The sequence below is a fragment of the Mya arenaria genome, chromosome 15 (genome assembly GCF_026914265.1).
Source record: "Mya arenaria isolate MELC-2E11 chromosome 15, ASM2691426v1".
Taxonomy (NCBI): Eukaryota; Metazoa; Mollusca; class Bivalvia; order Myida; family Myidae; genus Mya; species Mya arenaria.
In genome coordinates, this window is record NC_069136.1 from 26999008 (window position 1) to 27017339 (window position 18332).

The 18332-nt window shown below is 35.9% G+C and overlaps 4 protein-coding genes and 1 non-coding gene across 6 annotated transcripts in view; 2 read left to right on the forward strand and 3 right to left on the reverse strand.

Annotated features, from left to right (window-relative positions):
- Positions 1-1223: 1223 nt before the first annotated feature.
- LOC128220639 (uncharacterized) lies at positions 1224-3605 on the forward strand. The gene is made up of 3 exons (XM_052929117.1): positions 1224-1565; positions 1799-1995; positions 2214-3605. Exons 1-3 carry the CDS (start codon positions 1251-1253, stop codon positions 3265-3267), a joined length of 1566 nt encoding a protein of 521 aa, XP_052785077.1. The 5' UTR covers positions 1224-1250; the 3' UTR covers positions 3268-3605.
- Positions 3606-4833: 1228 nt separating this feature from the next.
- LOC128219258 (uncharacterized) lies at positions 4834-7526 on the reverse strand. The gene is made up of 3 exons (XM_052927070.1): positions 7110-7526; positions 6606-6769; positions 4834-6133 (listed from the first exon to the last, which is right to left on the reverse strand). Exons 1-3 carry the CDS (start codon positions 7524-7526, stop codon positions 4969-4971), a joined length of 1746 nt encoding a protein of 581 aa, XP_052783030.1. The 3' UTR covers positions 4834-4968.
- Positions 7527-9519: 1993 nt separating this feature from the next.
- On the forward strand, positions 9520-16381 carry LOC128219896 (2'-deoxynucleoside 5'-phosphate N-hydrolase 1-like). The gene is made up of 5 exons (XM_052928041.1): positions 9520-9600; positions 13295-13428; positions 14276-14341; positions 15178-15288; positions 15815-16381. The coding sequence occupies exons 2-5, from the start codon at positions 13296-13298 to the stop codon at positions 15916-15918; spliced, it is 414 nt and encodes a 137-aa protein (XP_052784001.1). The 5' UTR covers positions 9520-9600; position 13295; the 3' UTR covers positions 15919-16381.
- Positions 9838-9914, reverse strand: Trnar-gcg (transfer RNA arginine (anticodon GCG)). The gene has a single exon. It is a non-coding gene; the product is annotated as a tRNA-Arg (tRNA).
- A 91-nt stretch (positions 16382-16472) lies between the features above and the next one.
- The window catches only part of LOC128219894 (gamma-tubulin complex component 3 homolog), a 32873-nt gene continuing 31013 nt past the window's right edge, over positions 16473-18332 (reverse strand). For both annotated transcript variants that reach the window (XM_052928037.1, XM_052928036.1), the window contains one exon: positions 16473-18163. In XM_052928037.1, the coding sequence (XP_052783997.1) occupies positions 18008-18163 (156 nt within the window). In that variant the 3' untranslated portion in view covers positions 16473-18007. The remainder of the gene's footprint in view (positions 18164-18332) is intronic.

Consider the following 18332-nt stretch of genomic DNA (forward strand, 5'->3'; position numbering starts at 1 on the left):
AGTCTCTCACATATCTAGAGTTCCTAAATGGGACAAAACACTATATTAGCTATTTGATTGAAAAGGCTGGTACATTTGCACCAGCCAGTGTCTGTTCTATGATAGTTTAAATGATGATACGAGATGAAATAATGAGGACTAAAATTGGACGTAAAATAAAGTCCTTTCCGTTTTAACAATACGTTCATAAAATACCAAGGTTAAGTACTTGGACAAAAGAGTTAGTGTAAACAATATGACAAAGATTGGACTGGCAGAAAGGAGGTAGGATGGGTTGAGGGGAAAAGGGGCTATCTCTATCACCAATGCCTAAGTTATTTGACGACCATGACACCGCCGAAGCCAACAACCGGAAACTAAGTCGACTTTGACAATACCTGTGACCATACTAGTTTAATTTCTGATGCATATCATGTTTTGTCAAGAAACTTTAATAACATGTTTATGACAATAAACAATTATGTCTGTATGTTTGTCTGTCTGTCCGTCCGTCCGTCCGCCCGCCCGCCCGCCCGCCCGTCCGTCCGTCTGCCCAATCGTCCGCCCGCCCGCCCGTCCGTCCGTCAGTCGGTATGTCTGCTGTCTGGCTGGCTGGCTGGCTGGCTGGCTGGCTGGCTGGCTGGCTGGCTGGATGGATGGATGGATGGCTGGCTGGCTGGCTGGCGGTCGGTCGATCTGTGGGTCTGACTGTCCTATATACATTTTCTTTGAACAAAAGACGACCTAAAATTTCAACTCATTACAATTAATTGCCTAATTTATAGGTCACTTCAGAGTAGTACATGTAACGTTTGTGATAGGTGTATTTAAAAAGAAAGAAATGTTAACTCTGATCGACCATTTCGTAAGCAATTAAAAAAAAAATCAGTATGAAATAGAAGCAACATTAATACTAATATATGTTAAGTTTGTCTATTTGAATGCGCTCCTTGCTTTAATGGTTATACACATCACAAGGCATTCATTTACAGGATACGCACATTATTGTTTTAAACAATTTCAACAATTCATATCTGAGTGAACGATTAAAGGCCATCGTTATTTGATAATGTTATTGCAGTCTGAAAAGTGCAGACTGTTTTTTTTTAATTGAGATAAATGACTTCTGATTAGTGACTGTGTGAGCAGTATTGTCCTTTCCGATAACTCGATTATCTTTCCCTGAATACTCTTCAAGTGGGCATGCGCAAAAAGCGGAAATTTACTTCCGGGGACTACACAAACCAGGAAGTAAACAGCAACAAGTGAAAATGGAAAGTAAAGATTCAAAACTAATAAAGAAAACGGGCAGGAAAACCCCTAAGTACTGTTGTATTTGTAAAGGAATTTACAGAGGAAAGGTTATTGATGGGAGAAAAGTGTCATTGCACCGTTTTCCTCAGAACAAACGTTTAAAACGTGTGTGGGTGCAGCGATGTAAAACGGTCATGAGATCGTTCCAGTGGAATGAACACAGACGATTGTGTAGTGAGCATTTTGTTGGCTTCAGAGGACCTTCATTCCAGCATACACTTCCATCTATGTTTCCAACTGAGACTGGTGCTACCAAAACCTTCCAGCCAACGGTATTTTTTATTTCTTATATTAGTTTAAGTTCTTCCTTACATGCACCTCAAAATGAATTATGTTATATCAACGGTGCTTAAAAACAATGTCACAGCACTTATTTGTAAATTTTGTAATTTAAGAAATGATTAAAGAATTGTTTTCAAATACAGCCTGGAAAAATGTGTACCATATAGCCTGGCAGATTTTGTACTAAAACATTTATCTTATACAGTTTCATTTGCAATTTCAGCTCCTTGATGAAGACGTAGGTGATGATGATGATGGTGATACGGTCAATGACGATTTAGACCTAGAACTGTCAAATGATGATAGTATACAGCCACAACTGTCATTTGTATCCCCTTCCGGGCATGCCATTGATACCTCTGTCCACCTGCATGATTACTGCATGGGACCAGTACTACAGCCACAGAATCAGTCCTTTAGGTATTGTTCAATATATATATATATTGCTTCTTGTGCTATGAAATCGATCTGATAAGTTAATTACTTCTGATCATTTTTCTTCATTCTTTAACAAAAATAGGAAAATTTAAGTGTTTGTAAATGTTTAAGGCCAAAAAAACAAACATTTGGTTAGGGTTACCAGACTGTACATGTAAGATGTGGTAAATGGGTACATGATCAATTTGTATATGTTTCAGATGTTGTGACACACAGACTGAGAACAACTGTGCAGTGATGGAAGTACAAACTGAAGAAAGTTTCCTGGGAAAAACAGCAGACTTCAGTTCACAAACAGAACATTCTACTAGAGACTTTGGTGTACAATGTCAGCTACCTATGCTCACATATGATGACGTAAAATACAATGACGATTTGGTCAGTTTTTACACCGGAATCCCTAATCGAGTTGTGTTTGAAGCTTTGTTTGATGAAATCAAGGATGAAGCTGAAGTGCGGACATCAAGGCGGAAACTTAACTATAAAGATTCAGATGGAGGACGGCCAAGAACTCTAAGTGTTCTGGATGAATTTTTCATGGTGCTGATGCGCCTACGTCTAGGTCTGTTATTTGAAGATCTAGGTACTAGGTTTTGCATATCCACTTCACAATGTAGTGACATTGTTGAAAGATGGATCAACTATTTACATGTACAATTATCCTTTCTTGTTCAATGGCCATCTCGTGAGGTAGTGAAAAATAACATGCCTGAACAATTTAAAGAGAAATATTCTAACACTAGAATTATTATCGACTGCACTGAAATTTACAGTGAAACATCCAGTTCTCTTTCTTTGAAAAGTTTAATGTACAGTGATTACAAGTCTCACATGACTCATAAGATTTTGGTGGGTATAAGCCCAAATGGTGTTGTAACTTTTGTTTCTGACTGTTGGGTGGGCTGTACCAGTGACAAGAAACTCACAGAAAAATGTGGACTCTTGGACTTGCTTGAAGAAGGAGACGCCATAATGGTTGATAAGGGTTTCACTATTACAGACCTTACTACTCCAAGAGGCATTCATCTCATTATTCCACCATTTAAACAGAAAGGAAAACAATTCTCTAAACGTGAGGTTCTCCTTACAAAAGATATTGCAAGTTTACGAATACATGTTGAAAGGCAAATGGAGAGAATCAAGAACTTTCGAATATTGCATGGCAATATTCCTATAACACAGTCAAGGAGAATTTCTAAAGTGTTCAAAATATGCACATATTTGACAAATCTATGGCCACCACTTGTTCAATAATAACTCATGTGTCAATGAAAGCGTTTGTATATATCAAGCATTAGATTTAGGGATAAAAACTTGTATACTTCTAACTAGAACAATGAAATTACAATTTTGTTTTAAAATCATTTTTTCGAGCAAGTTATATGATAACATATGAGATTACACATTTGATTCAGGTTTGACAAAAATGGATAAGGAAATATGCTCATGTGAATGGATTTCAAGATTTGATTTGAAACATGTATGCATTAACTGATCAATTTATTGATATAATTTTTTGTTTGTGAAACATCTGCTTTGTATTTTGTGGTTTTATTATTTGTAACATTTCTAAGAATAAAAGTCAAAGATCACTTATTAAGTTTGGCTCTGAAATGAGTTTTTTTTTATTTGCCATGTGTAATTGATCTACCACGTACTTCAAATCATTAGTATTGAATTGCTTAAAGGATTTTTCAGTATGAACCATTTTCATATCAGTTTCATAATTGAACTAAGTGGAAATAAGAATAGGCAAGAGTGCCATAGATCAAACTGAAATGCCCGACAAATGTTAACTTTAAGATACATTAGATTAAAAAAACTAGCCCCATGCTAAATATGTCCCAATGTTTAAAGGGACTGTACACCAGATTGGCACCAATAAAGTTTTTTTCTGTAACAAATCTCAGGACAAATTATTTAATAAAATGTTTTACTCTTCTGATATGATAATGGTAAAGAAATACCAAAATGTAAAAGAAAATTGAGCTATGGATTGAACTAGTGTCACCAAAATAGCTGTCCAGTGTTGTATCCACTTTGCTACGAAGGCTTATCCGAAACCATATGAATGCTTAAGCTAATATACCTTACTTGGTTATATCCCATGATATCATCAACTAGCAAATCACGCATAAGAATGAATTCTACTAGGTATACATACCCAGTAAAAAAAAATTAATGGAGAAATATGGAAAAAATAATGCGAAAATAAATTAATTGTATACTACGGTATGTGGTACTTCAGTTAGTTAGTTTCAATGCATTGTACACATTGATACCAAGTTTATGTCAGTTTTTGACAAGTTTCTTTTTTTTTTCGATATTTCATCACACGGTGTATAGCCCCTTTAAGTTTTGCACCCTGCAAACATAAGAAAGTAACACTCATTTGTTGTTTTTAATTAGCAAGTCAGAAAAGGAGAACAACTCGACAGTCTTGAGTTATGGGCCGTGCAGTAGCTACATGCAAACCAATATTCAATTGAACATCTTCAATTGTTTTAGAGTAAAACTCAGCTACTTCTTTAAACAATGGCAATATAAACGCTATCACTATCCTGCACACAAAATGCAATAATAACACACTTGAAAGGTTAAACATATGTCCATTTATTAAGCTCAGAAATACATCCCTGAAAACTAGATAAATGGAAAGGAAAAGTAGAAAAGGTCAAACATAAAACAAGGAAATAATTAAAGTAGATTTACAGCATCGCATAATCACAATATGTTGACAAAAGTACACATACTTTCAAAATACTGCCCAAAATTTAGATTTACAACTTTTTTATTCATGGTTTCAAATTATAGTAACAATACAGTCATTTTGGAGTTTCATTTTGAATATAGTTATGAAAATAACTGAAAGCAAACAAGATATTCACATAAATTGCCATTATTGATCATTCAAATGTACATGTATAAACAACACATAACTAGACGATGTACAAATCAATTGAACAGACTCATTCCCCTTTTAACACGTTGTGCGTACAGTTCAGGAATGTATGATTCAAGGCAAAATCTGTCAAGTTGACACAACATTTTCAGCCAAAATGATTCACAAAATGCAATTCTCTGTATAGAAAGACCTACACATGTCCAAACTACAAAATCACACCATTTCCTCCCGGTGATTCCCATCTGCCCTTGGACCTGGTAGTAATATTTGTGTGTTTCCTTGAGTAACACCTTGCCATTCTCTAACTGACAAAAAAAATCATTGTCTTCACAGCATTCCTCAGGCGTTTGCATCCTCCATTTCTTAGAGGCAGGACACTTAATCTCAACCAGACCAACACTTTCTGTACAATGTGAACAGAACACAAGCCCGTCTGGACTGGCACCAAGGTAGGGTCTGTCGGCACATACAACTAGACCACTGTCTTTAACTGCTAGTCCTTTGTGGTCAGTTTGCATTGCTTTCGCATACATTCTCTTTGCAGCCTTCTCATGTTTAATTCCATATTCTGTGTACTTGCTTGTGAAATTGGAATACAACATCTGCCGCAGGAGTCCGTCAGGTTCAGTTGATTCTTTCCTACGACAGATGCTGCCAAAGTTTGAAGCTGTTAGGCGTTCTTTTCTGGCCTCTTGCCATTTCCCACTTTTTTGGCCCCTTGTTAAGATTTCAGTTAATTGAATTTCTTCAGCGCTTTGCTTCAAAGAGTCAAAATGATCCAAAAACACTGTCTTACTAGAACTGTCCCTCAAGTTTACACTATCATGGTAGTTGAATGGCACAGAATGTAACACAGGGAGATCTGGTTCATTTTCAGTTGTTTCAATTTCAAAGTTTTTTAACCAGCCTACATTCAACTTCGAACCAACCAGTTTCTGCCTAAATCTGTCAATGTTAACAGTGCATCCATTGATAGAGTTCAGTTCATGGTTTTTGTTTACAGAAACTTTACGTACTGACACGTTGTACAGTTTCTTCTTTGAGAACATAAGATCTTCAGATTTCCTAGGCGACAGCTTACGTTTCCGTGGTGCAGACAGCATGCTGAAGTTGTTCCAGGCACAGGGTTTGGATGTTGGAGCAAGGGTTTTTTTACGCGTCAGGTCTTCAAGTCCATACAGCAGGGCACCAATATGGTTGCAGCATTCACCTTCACTAGATGAAAATAAAAAAATTCATTTACATGTGTGCCTTTTTACTTGTTATACTTACATGTATATTCCAAAACATTAAAGTTTGAAAATGGAGGTGAATACACAGTATTTTACACTTAGTATTTCCTGGTAGGCCATGAACATACAAAACACAAACAGTGCCATAAGTAAACACCAACACGGTGAAGGGAGTTCATTGAATCAATACATAAGCTCGCCTGTTCTTTCATTCAGAAAAAAATAGCAAAACTCAGCTAACCATGAAAGCCAAAATTATGACAGTTATAACATGTGCTTTTTTGTCTCTTGTAACAAGTGTACCAAGTTTGATAAGAAGATATGAAATAGTTTGAAGAATGCCCCAAGTTTAAGTATTTGATAATACTGACAAAATAGCCTAGCGTGTGTGGGTTTGACACCTTTCATCAATGCAGATCAGAGACTTTGATTTATCACAAATTAATTCAACTTACCCAGCTGGACAGTTGCAGAACGCGGAGTGTATGCAGCCAGTCACTTTCGACAGAAGGATCCAGGGTTGGTACTCTGGTGACTTTCTTTTGTCTGCAGTTGGAAATGATGGCAGCACGGAAGCTTGAACATAACAGTGGCTGCACTCTTCGCTTATGAGATGGACCTGAAGAATAAATTATAAATAATATTTTAATTTAAATGACAATAAATAAACAACATACATCATAGAACATATGAAAATTGTACAAAATACATTATTTTTTTTAAAATTAAGATAAGTATATAGTCAGTGTGGTTCGACACATACATGTGCTTGCATCCACCACACCCCCCTTAATTGTGGCTAGCCCCGCCTACATAAAAATGTTGAGTACATTTTTCACACCAAATTATTTTTATGTCCAAGTCAAAATAGTCCCCTTGAGCTAATTATATAACTAGATGAAGTAAACATGGCAGAAAAAACAGCCTCAGACTTATTATAAACTCACTATTTGACATACCTCAACTTTCTGTACATGTCCGTCCACATAATAAGTCCTCGCCTTCAATTGACGTTTCGAGTCTCTTTTCAGTACAATGTAGTTGTATATATCCTTTTCCTCTACAGCAGGAAACAGATCAATAGTGGACTTCCATGCCTTCAGTGTTGATGGCGGTGGAAGACCCTCGCCACATGGGAGGATAAAGCGTTCGGTTGCTCTTCTCTCTCTTTCTTCCCGATCTCTCTCCTCCAGCACGCGTTTGTCAGTTATAGAAAGTCTATATGCGCCTTTTATCCTCTCAATCAATTCGCATTTAAGACCTGATACATTCAATTTCCGGTTCGCAAGGTATCTTTTCAAATCGACGACCTTAAATGGTGTCAACTCATTGTTATTCATACACGCCCCAGTGATCTCATTGTCTACGTCGGCCATCTTGCAAAATGTATTCCCCGGAAGTAGGAAATGGAGTAGCCTCCCTTAGAAATCAGGGGAAGTAACCAAGTTATCGGAAAGGACAATTAGTTACTGTTACATTTAGTGACCATGGATACCATACGTGCTATGATTTAACGTGAAACCCACAAGCAGTTGACTCATTGTATAATAATGATGATGATGATGATAATAATAATAATAATAATAATAATAATAATAATAATAATAATAATAATAATAATAATAAAATTAATAATAATAATAATAATCATGATAATAATAATAATAATAATAATAATAATAATAATAATAATAATCATCATGATGATGATAATAATAATAATAATAATAATAATAATAATAATAATAATAATAATAATAATAATAATAATAATAATCATCATCATCATGATGATAATAATAATAATAATAATAATAATAATAATAATAATAATAATAATAATAATAATAATCATCATCATCATGATAATAATAATAATAATAATAATAATAATAATAATAATAATAATAATAATAATAATGATAATAATAATAATAATAATAATAATAATAATAATAATAATAATAATGATGATGATGATGATGATGATGATGATGATGATGAAGATGATGATGATGATGATGATGATGATGATGATGATGATGATGATAATAATAATAATAATAATAACTACTACAACTATGACAAAAACAGAGAACATATAAATACAGGGTTTAACAATAATATCAAAATAATCATCAATCATTACACATACATGCACATTATGCAGACAATAATCAACAATCCCTATAATGCAACACACATTTATAATGAACTACGACTATTCATTTTTCAATTACATGTAAATGATCTTTATGTATGTTTAATACAAAGCTTTAAAAGTATTTAGTGTAGAAGCTTGTCGAAGAAGAACTGTAATAGTGTTCGATCCTTACATCTTTCGATAATGATTTATTCCTACATTTGGTTTTGTAGCGAGGTGAACTGATATGTTTGTGGGTAGTGGACCTTAAAGAGTATTTTTTATTGTTTGTAAATGAAATTTCTTCACTTTAATATGGTGGCTTAATGCACCAGTCAATTATAACCACGGCTCCCCCAGGTCCGGGGAATAGCGGGGACTTTGACTTTCGGTCCAGCCATGCCCGGGTAAAATCCCCGCCCTGCGGGTACGAACTGCTGGTTAAAACCCCGCTACTGAATGCCCCCGCACCCAGGGACCAGGGACCATAGGTAAGGACCATTCCCCGCTAATTTGGGCGGGAAGACAAAATCACCCGGCACTGCGGGGCCATCTGGAAGGTAAAAACACGGCTCACTTCCCCGGCTATCCTAGGTATACCCCGGTATACCTCCAGACCTGGGGGGGGGGGCGTGGTTACAATTGACTGGTGCATAAGCCCAAGCACATATTTAAAGAAAATAACGCCAACATGAAATTCACGTGTTATCAACTAACCAATTTCTTGAATAAAGGACCAGACGGAGTAAAAAGAGGTTTTTGTAAAATTACTTTGGCAGATCACTCACCATTAAAAAATCTTTGAGTCTTTTCTGAATTGTGGATATTTTAATGGTGAGTGATTTTATACCTCTGCTACATATTGTACAGCAATTTTCCATCGTAAGTAAAATATAAGCGTTGTAAAAAAGCTTTTTCATGTCATAGTTTAAAAAAATAACTAATGAGAAATGCAATTTTCGAGTTCTTTTACAATTGTATACTGTATGGGTCTCAAAATGACTGTGGTGACTTGAGCCCTTTGTAAAAACTCTTGTCAATACTTCAATACTTTGCAAGTGGTCAAATATAAAAATGCAAGGGAGTGAAAGGTGTCCACTTAAAAGACAAAATTGAATATTAAATCGTTCCTGAATACAATATTTTCAAATCGACTTTGTCAATAATATTCAAATATTGAATGTAAGGGGAGGTCACTGCGTAGACATTTTAAATATATTCGTGTCCTTTCACCTTAAACCGGAAACAGCATGTTGTAGAGCATAACAAACAAATCGAAAGTAAATCGACACAAACACAACAAAAAGGTAGAATTGATTGTGCAACCAGTGGTGGTGGTGTTAGTAGTTTATACTCCGGGTCCCGGCGTGAGCACATTGAAGGGTCCCAGAGTGACAGTTCAACCACCGCACACATATCCTGGGCGGTTAACCAGTACTAGGTGCCTCTGCAAGGAACTGACAACTTCTGTACATGCCAGGGGCAGTGGTACAGTGTGAATGGTCGTAGAAAGGATTTCATAACCAATCACAACAGAAGTGACTTGGTCCGCCCGGGAATTGAACCCGGGTTGTCCGATTCGCAGTCCAACGCTCTACCGACTGAGCTAACCGGGCGGACATAAGTGCAACCAGTCCCTGTGGTTTTCATATAAATACTTGGGTCAATGCATTAAGATATCCCTAGATGGCATTTGTATTTTTATGTACAGTCGAAACCCGTTGGCTCAATATTTTAGGGACCGGCCAAAATACAAGCCTCGCGAATATCGAGCCAAGCGGGAATGCTAACCGAATGTGTATTTATCTTTGATACATTTATTTGTTAAATTACTTAACCTCGTTATATCCTAAACGAGTTACTTAAAGAACTTCACCGAACACGTTACTGTATATGTTACCTTACTTTAATTTGACTTAGTTCGCGTACCCACATCGTTATGTTCACCACATTACTCAGTGTTATACTCAAGTCGATTGTAACCACGGCACTCTCATGTCCAGGGGTAAACTGGGGATTGCCAGGGAAATGGGCTGTGTTTTTTACCTTCCAGGTGGCCCCGCAGTGCTGGGTGAATGCGTAGGTTTTGTCTTTACATCAAAAATAGCGGGGAATGGGCCTTACCTAGTGTCCCTGGAGTCGAGGGCATTTTGCGGGGATTTAACCAGTAGTTCGTTCCCGCACGGCGGGGATTTTACCCTGGCTTGACTAGACCAAAAGTCAAAGTCCCCACTATTCCCCGGACCTTGGGGGCCTGGTTAGAATTCACTGGTGCTTAATGCTTACACGCCAGCTTAATTCGACTAAAATGTCGCTTTATAGCGGGGAATGGGCCTTACCTAGGGTCCCTGGAGTCGAGGGCATTTGGCAGGGATTTTACCAGCAGTTCATGCCCTGCAGGGGGGGTGCTTTGGTTTCAATTGACTGGTGGATTACTGGTACATGTACACATTGGCGTATGCTGCAGAATGTTGATGTTGTCTGCATTTTGCTTTTTAGATTCACGTCCACCCTCAACAGCCATTTTGGCCCCATACTTTTGATGTAGCTTTTACAGTATGTTTTCTCTTTTTCCCCTGAGTTCCTAAGGCTGAAATTCATCTGGGGATGCTGATTTAATGTGAATGAAGCCTTCTCAAAATGCATTGAGATTTATACTTGTAATGAAGTAATTTTGATGTATTGTACTTATGCCAACTAAAGATAGAAATTAAAATGATGGTATGTTTGTTCAAACTGTTAGGCTAGTTTAATTTGATTATAATTATGATACCATTTAAGCAAATCTAATCGGTAAGCACCTTTTGCCAATGTCGAGCTCATTCTTATAAAATATGGTGTGAAATTCTTACCTGGTACCGCAAAAATGACATCCAGCCAAGCAAATAAAACAAACTATGAAAATCGAACAAGGAACCGAAAAACTGACATCGAGTGTGGAAAAAAATTCACCTGTGGCCATGCCCCTCTATCAATAACCAAAAATATTCCCAGGCTTATAAATTATGATTGCAGGTAAATATTACAGAACAATAGTAAGTTCTTGTGATATAGTACTACAGTACCCCCAACAACATATATATAGGTGAGGAAATATTTATCCGTTTTTGTCAATTGATATGGGTGGGACAACCATTGGGAGTGGCATAGCTAAGCACCCCGCCCCTTTGCATGATCCTACCAGTGTAACTGATACCCGGTTTAATTTCAGAAAGAGAGAAGTCTCTGCATCATTTTGCGCGTTAAGGAAACTTTTTATGCCCCCTTTTGAAAAAAGTGGGGTATATTGTTTTGCACATGTCGGTCAGTCGGTCGGTCTGTCTGTCTGTCGGTCGGTCGGAATACCAAATGGTTTCCGATCAATAACTTGAGAACGCTTTGACCGAGGGACCTCATACTTGGTATGTGTATTGGTCATCACCAGCAGATGAACCCTATTGATTTTGAGGTCAGTGGGTCAAAGGTCAAGGTCAGTGTGACCTTTACATGAAAAACGGTTTCCGATCAATAACTTGAGAACGCTTTGACCCAGGAACCTCATACTTGGTAGGTGTATTGGTCATGACCAGCAGATGAACCCTATTGATTTTGAGGTCAGTGGGTCAAAGGTCAAGGTCAGTGTGACCTTAACATGAAAAACGGTTTCCGATCAATAACTTGAGAACGCTTTGACCCAGGGACCTCATACTAGGTAGGCTTATTGGTCATGACCAGCAGATGAACCCTATTGATTTTGAGGTCAGTGGGTCAAAGGTCAAGGTCAGTGTGACTGTAAGCTGAAAAAAGGTTTTCTGATTGTCCATATTTTATTTAAGTGTCCAAATCCTACTAACAATTTGGCTCCCAAGGGGGCATAAATGTTTCACTAACATCTCTTGTTTATCATTCATTATGTAGGGTTGCGAAAACAAAAATCATCAAAGACTCAGAAGCGTCTGTTTATATGGACTAGGAAAGGTCTATCATCTATACTTTCTGGCAATATACTGGAAGACAAATACTTTAAAACAAGCCGTGTGATGACATGTTTTTATTATAATAATAATGTCTTATTGAACCATGACATATAAATTATGTTCACTTAAATGTCATAGAGACTTTTGACGATTTTAGTGCTTGTCAGACTTGAAACAGGGATACATAACAAATGTCAAAATGTGAAAAAAATCCCTGAACTTTAATTATTTCGGTTACAACAGAACTATGCAGTTACTATTTTACCTTTTTATCAAATAAACATCAGGACCAGGGTCAACTATAGATGTCTTAGCATAAGTATACTGTATTTTATACATAAAATTTATCTAGTCAAGCGGTAATGTTCACAGTCCAATGGCATGTGGTGATGCCACTATATGTTAAAAAAGTAATAGAGTTACTGCATTCACTAGTTATTGAAAGAATAGCGCCAGTTGTTTTAGGTAAAGTATGGGTTGTAAATTATCTGCGAACAACTAATTGCATGGTTTAGTGATGTTCCGATGATCGATTATAATCGGCGACAATCGATAGTATTTAATTAAAATCGATTATCGAAAAAAAAAAATATATATATTAGTAAGTGTTCAGATGTTATACTTAACAAAATGGCTGATGAAAGCCACAATGAGCAAGAAAATGAACTATTTTTTATACAACAACACTTAATAACTTCAATCATAGACATAAAGGTATATGCATATAATAATTAAGAGTTTGATACTGTACATGAATAAAACTACAACTCAGGTACTATCTAGTATTTTAAAAACCGATTATACTACATTGTATCGATAATCGGTTACTTGAGTGGAACCGATCATCGATAGTAAAATTGCAACCGATTCCCAACACTAGCATAGTTTAGATCCGTCTACATTTCCGTGTATCTGTTCCGATATGGGATTAAATTTTTCAGACAAAAACAAATAAATCTCTTCAACATGGTACAAGCCTGCTCCTGGCTGTAGGCCATTACCTATGTATATGCATATATATGTGTACATTCTTTTATAATCAAAGGATGAAGATCTATTTCTGTGGGAGTATTCGGGCAGGAAGACAAGATGCTGACCTCTATTTGCGACTTATTACGCAGCTGAAAACCTATGGAGAAGTGCTCACTGAACATGTTGGGGCTAAGGAGCTGGAGAACGGTTTGTACATTATTAAATATAAATAGCTGTGCATATATCTATGGGAGGCTTAATTTTAAACAAAACAGTTACGGTATGTGTGTAACCTCCCCTCAAGCACCTTGCATAATAAATATTCCTTCGTTTTTTTCCAAATCATGCATAACAGGTAATATTTAAGTTTGTGAAACCAAATTATACCAAAATTGAGTTTTTGAGTACATTATTGGGTCCAGAGTTCTCCTTAAAATCCCCTTGAATACTACATACCAAAAGGGGTGGGGCCGTGGGGGGAGGGGGGGTTACAGCATCCTTCTTTAAATGAAGAATAACACTTGCTGAATAGTACTAATGAACATAGATATATGATGATTATCTTCAAAGTTGATTGAAACATTTGTCACTTTCGTATATAAATGTTCACCTCATCATTTAAAGCTGCACTCTCACAGATTTAACATTTTTACATTTGTTTTTTGGAAAGAGCAAATTTTTGCGTAAATATCTGCAAACCAATAATATAAGATTACTGACAAAAAATCAGATCGTAGATTTTCATATTTCTGTTTGAAAATTAATGTTTAATGGCATAAACCATTACTAACGGTTTAAGAAAAATGTATAAAAGATCAATTTTTGAACTGAAATATAAAAAACTGCGATCTATTTTTTTGTCAGCCATCTTATTCAACTGGTTTCCATGGATTTTCGCAAAAATTGGCTCGTTCCAAGACAAAAAATAAAAAAGTTGTCAAAACATTCAATCTGTGAGAGTGCAGCTTTAATGTTCAAGTGATGGATAGATAAGTGTGTTTGTATTTCATTTTTAAAGAATAGATAATAACTGTTCTCTTGTACTTTCTTTCAGGTGAAAAGAACCTTACAGACAAGTTTATTCATGACAGAGATGTGGATTGGCTGAAACAGTGTGATGGTATACTTTCAGCTTTGACTTTAATAATCAAAACAAAAAATCCACGTTTTGTGTACAGATTAAAAAAATCAGAGCGGCTCCTGGATTTAAAGTTAGAGAGGCATTACTTAGGGGAGTAAGCTTTTGGTTTGCACCACTCCCTCTGAATGAAGATTTATTTTGCTTAAAGTGTAGGCAGGGATGTTGGACAATTTTCTTGTCCAAAATGGTGCATTTTGGCATATTTTATTACTTTTGTTCTTCTATATAGAAATAAAAGTAAACTTGGACATTTTTTTTGGGGGGTGAAGGCTGGCTGCGCCCCTGCGCCACCCTCAAATTGTCCCAAGTTTCTCTGTAACTGTTAAAGACTGTAAGGTTTGTGTTGGAACAAAATCAACCAAAACTTCAACAAACAACTCCCAAAACCTGGGTCAGTATTCACCAACGTCTAGAGTCCGAGTTTGAGACTCTGGCTCAGGAAACTGAATTCTTAAATGTTTCAAAATAACTTTAATGTAACAAATTTTGACAAAAGATGTGTGCCTCATTGTAGAACAGATTATATGTAACAGATACAGTTGTTTTTACCATCTTTGCTCCTTTAATAGCATTTTTACAACAATCTTAGAATTTTACTCTTCCGAGTCTCGAGTCTCAAACTTACTCAAGATGTTAGTTAACGTGGGCCTATTTCAGTAATTTTAAACTTGAAGACTTGCTTCAAATACTTGTCGCCTTGCAGAATCAGAAAGAAAATGCAATTTTCAATTCCAAACAGTTTGTTCTGATTAGCTTTTTCTTAATGGATTTTCATTTATGTATAGCAATAAAGCAGTAATGAAATACTTTTCCAGTGGTTGTTGCCGAGGTGACCCAGCCGTCCCTTGGAGTCGGGTATGAAATTGGACGAGCTATTGATATGGGCAAAAGGATTTTGTGTCTCTTCAGACCTGCTCCTGATAAACGTAAGCTTTTATTATATGCATACAAAAAACCATGTTCAGAAGGAATATGTGTATGGCTGTATTCAAATCTAGTGACAATCCACGATTTCAGATCAATATTCCTGAAACTTGGTACACATGATGCTCGACATATTTTTCATTTACCATTTCATCAGAGAGTTACCTGCCCTTGAACTTGTCAGAAAATCAGACAAATTTCCCAATCGATAATCAAATCGAAACGGAAAACTATGATCAATCGTTTAAAAAGTCAGGGCAAGTGCTTTTTAAGACTAAACTGTGGTATGAAAATTTTGGCGACTTTATCTTGTAAATTTCAAAAATAGTCAGAAAACTCATTCTTTATACTTTTTTGTTCATTTAGCAACATCTTTTATTTCATTACCAGAACCACTCAAATTTAACCAAACTTGGCCAGTTGGTGGGCAGGTTTTGTGGGCTCTGTTAGATAAAAAAACAGTAATTAAGATGTTTTGTTGTAAAGTTTCCCTTGTATTTGAAATGTATACTCTTGACTGCCTTTCAGGTCTGTCGGCCATGATAGCAGGAGCAGACAATGGTTCATCATTTATTGTGAAGAATTACCAGGAAGAGCAGGCTGCCCAGATTTTCTCCGACTTTTTCAAATAATTTGAAGATGGAGATTGATTTGAAGATATACCACCAAATTGTGTTCATTGTTTATAGCCCAATTTTGAATTCATGTGACGCTATAATCTTATTATGACTGCTCTGTTAATTACCTATTTTGTTTAACAAAGAATATATTGAAATCGAACCCAACAGGCATTTGTGTGTCCAAGGCTATCATTCCACTAGTAAATCTCTCCATTGGTTGAACAGTTATGAAAAATCATACCAGGATGGTTCTGCATCATTTCAATTGTGTTTTTAGTGCCATAGACATCATTCCCGAGACTTATCACTGTTGCATGGCTTTGAAGGCCAAATCAGATTTAAACAATCGTTGAAAAAGGTTGCTGTGCAGCTGGAGGTATAACTTGCCCTACATATTATTGACAGCATATTACTTTTTACCCATGCTATTTTGAGATTCTTAAATCACATTGTGTATTAAAAAATCAGAAATTTGTTTTTTTTTGTTAATTTGAGTTTCTCTTGTTATGTTTTAAATATACACGACAAAAGTTGGAATAAGAAAGTGTGAAAGTTGGTATAAATATTTTTTATTTCCAAAATCCAAAATCTAATGAAACAACTTCAAAGTAAGCACATCTCACATACATGTATAATCTTAGACATACATGTACAATCTTAGACTTACATGCACAATTTTAAACATACATGTACAATCTTAGACATACATGTATAATCTTAGACATACATGTACAATCTTAGACTTACATGCACAATTTTAAACATACATGTATAATCTTAGACATACATGCACGATCTTAGACTTACATGTACAATCTTAGACATACATGTACGATCTTAAACATACATGTACAATCTTAGACATACATGTAGATTTTAAACATACATGTACAATCTTAGACATACATGTATACATATACAATCTTGTACATACATGTACTTTGTTCAATAACAAATATTCAATATTAAACATTCAAAGGCAATCTTAAATATATACATATAATATCATGCAATACTATATCACAAGTCCTGTCATATTGATGGGTTTGTACATGATGCAGGAATAGGTGAAAACAATGGACTGTCATGAGAAATGTTAACATAAATGAAATATAACATGGTTCAGATCTTAAATAATAAGCATGAAATGATCAAGATGCGTGTTAAGTAATGAGGACAAATTCTGAAAACTGAAAACTCAGGATAGTGATGGAAGGGCTGAACGCATATGGTTCGATTTTCATTTTTTTAAACCAGTATATGGGAATAGAGATTTACACAATCAGATGTTTATAATAATATAGAACTAGTATCTATCAGTCAACAACGCTTATGTAAATACACAGGCATCCGATAATCCAAAAACCTCATCATTTCTTCGAAACATATGCAATACTTCTAAATTTTGATCCATACAATTTTTTAGTGTCATTTGAAAGGGAAATGCTGACACTACTAATATCTAGAATAATAGAAAATATCCTAAAGATAGTTTTTTCAAAACGTGTTATGTTTCTTAAAAGAAACTGAAATCGTACATTTTAAGGCATATTTCACCATCTTTCAAGGGTCAAAACGCTTGTTTGTAATATCTTTTAGGTATTATTGTTTCTACACACATCAGCCCCTTTCAAATGATACCAAAATGATATGGGGTCATCACGAATAATTGTACACAGAACACCTGAATATTGTCAACCTCCCATTAATTCATCATACATGAATCTTGACAAAGAATTTTCTCAAAGTTTAATTTCTGTAAAAGTTTGACACTGAAGGCAGGAATGTGACTGATCTGGCGGCTGATGGGCTCAAACTATTTTAGCGTTGGGTTGGGACGGCACTTTACCCCACCATGCTGCATAAGCAAAACTGGCTTTTTAGAAGCCGTCTTGAGGGATCTCTCTGACTTACAACTTGAAGCAAACTGAATGTCAATACTAAAAAAAAATAAAGTAAAAACCAAAAGCAACCACCTAACTATTCATATCAATTAAAAAAATAAATATTTCTTCATTTTTCTATGATTTTTTATGGTCCCTGGCACTATAAGATCCACAAATCACATCCATGCATCTCATAATTTTTACTGGTATCATCTTTATGTGAGTCTTTTGGCACGCATGTTGCCGGGAGTGCCGTACAGCTGTGGCTCCCGCGCCTTATAATGCTCGTTAAAGTCTAGACGGAACGACAGGAAGCGCAGACTCACGTCCTGGTGGCTTGTCACCATCACCAGAAATTGCTGGACCATGTCCTGGAAATTATGGATTAAAAGTTTGATGGTCATTGAGTAGATAAAATAAGAGCTTGGCAGAGTGAACCCGAACAGTCGTCAATTTTTTTTCAGAAATGACAAACATTACTCGATAATAAAAAATGCAAGTTACAGATTTGGTCTTGCTAGACCTGGGCGTATAGTCTCT

Excerpts from the sequence above, each read along its gene's own strand:
- LOC128219258 (XM_052927070.1), bottom strand. The coding sequence starts at position 7,526 with ATGGCCGACGTAGACAATGAGATCACTGGGGCGTGTATGAATAACAAT. Across the intron at positions 6,770-7,109 it reads GACATGTACAGAAAGTTGAG|GTCCATCTCATAAGCGAAGA; the intron begins GTATGTCAAATA and ends TTTATTCTTCAG. Across the intron at positions 6,134-6,605 it reads TTCTGCAACTGTCCAGCTGG|TGAAGGTGAATGCTGCAACC; the intron begins GTAAGTTGAATT and ends ATTTTCATCTAG.
- LOC128219896 (XM_052928041.1), top strand. The coding sequence starts at position 13,296 with ATGAAGATCTATTTCTGTGGGAGTATTCGGGCAGGAAGACAAGATGCT. Across the intron at positions 13,429-14,275 it reads GGCTAAGGAGCTGGAGAACG|GTGAAAAGAACCTTACAGAC; the intron begins GTTTGTACATTA and ends ACTTTCTTTCAG. Across the intron at positions 15,289-15,814 it reads CAGACCTGCTCCTGATAAAC|GTCTGTCGGCCATGATAGCA; the intron begins GTAAGCTTTTAT and ends ACTGCCTTTCAG.
- LOC128220639 (XM_052929117.1), top strand. The coding sequence starts at position 1,251 with ATGGAAAGTAAAGATTCAAAACTAATAAAGAAAACGGGCAGGAAAACC. Across the intron at positions 1,566-1,798 it reads CCAAAACCTTCCAGCCAACG|CTCCTTGATGAAGACGTAGG; the intron begins GTATTTTTTATT and ends TTGCAATTTCAG. Across the intron at positions 1,996-2,213 it reads CCACAGAATCAGTCCTTTAG|ATGTTGTGACACACAGACTG; the intron begins GTATTGTTCAAT and ends TATATGTTTCAG.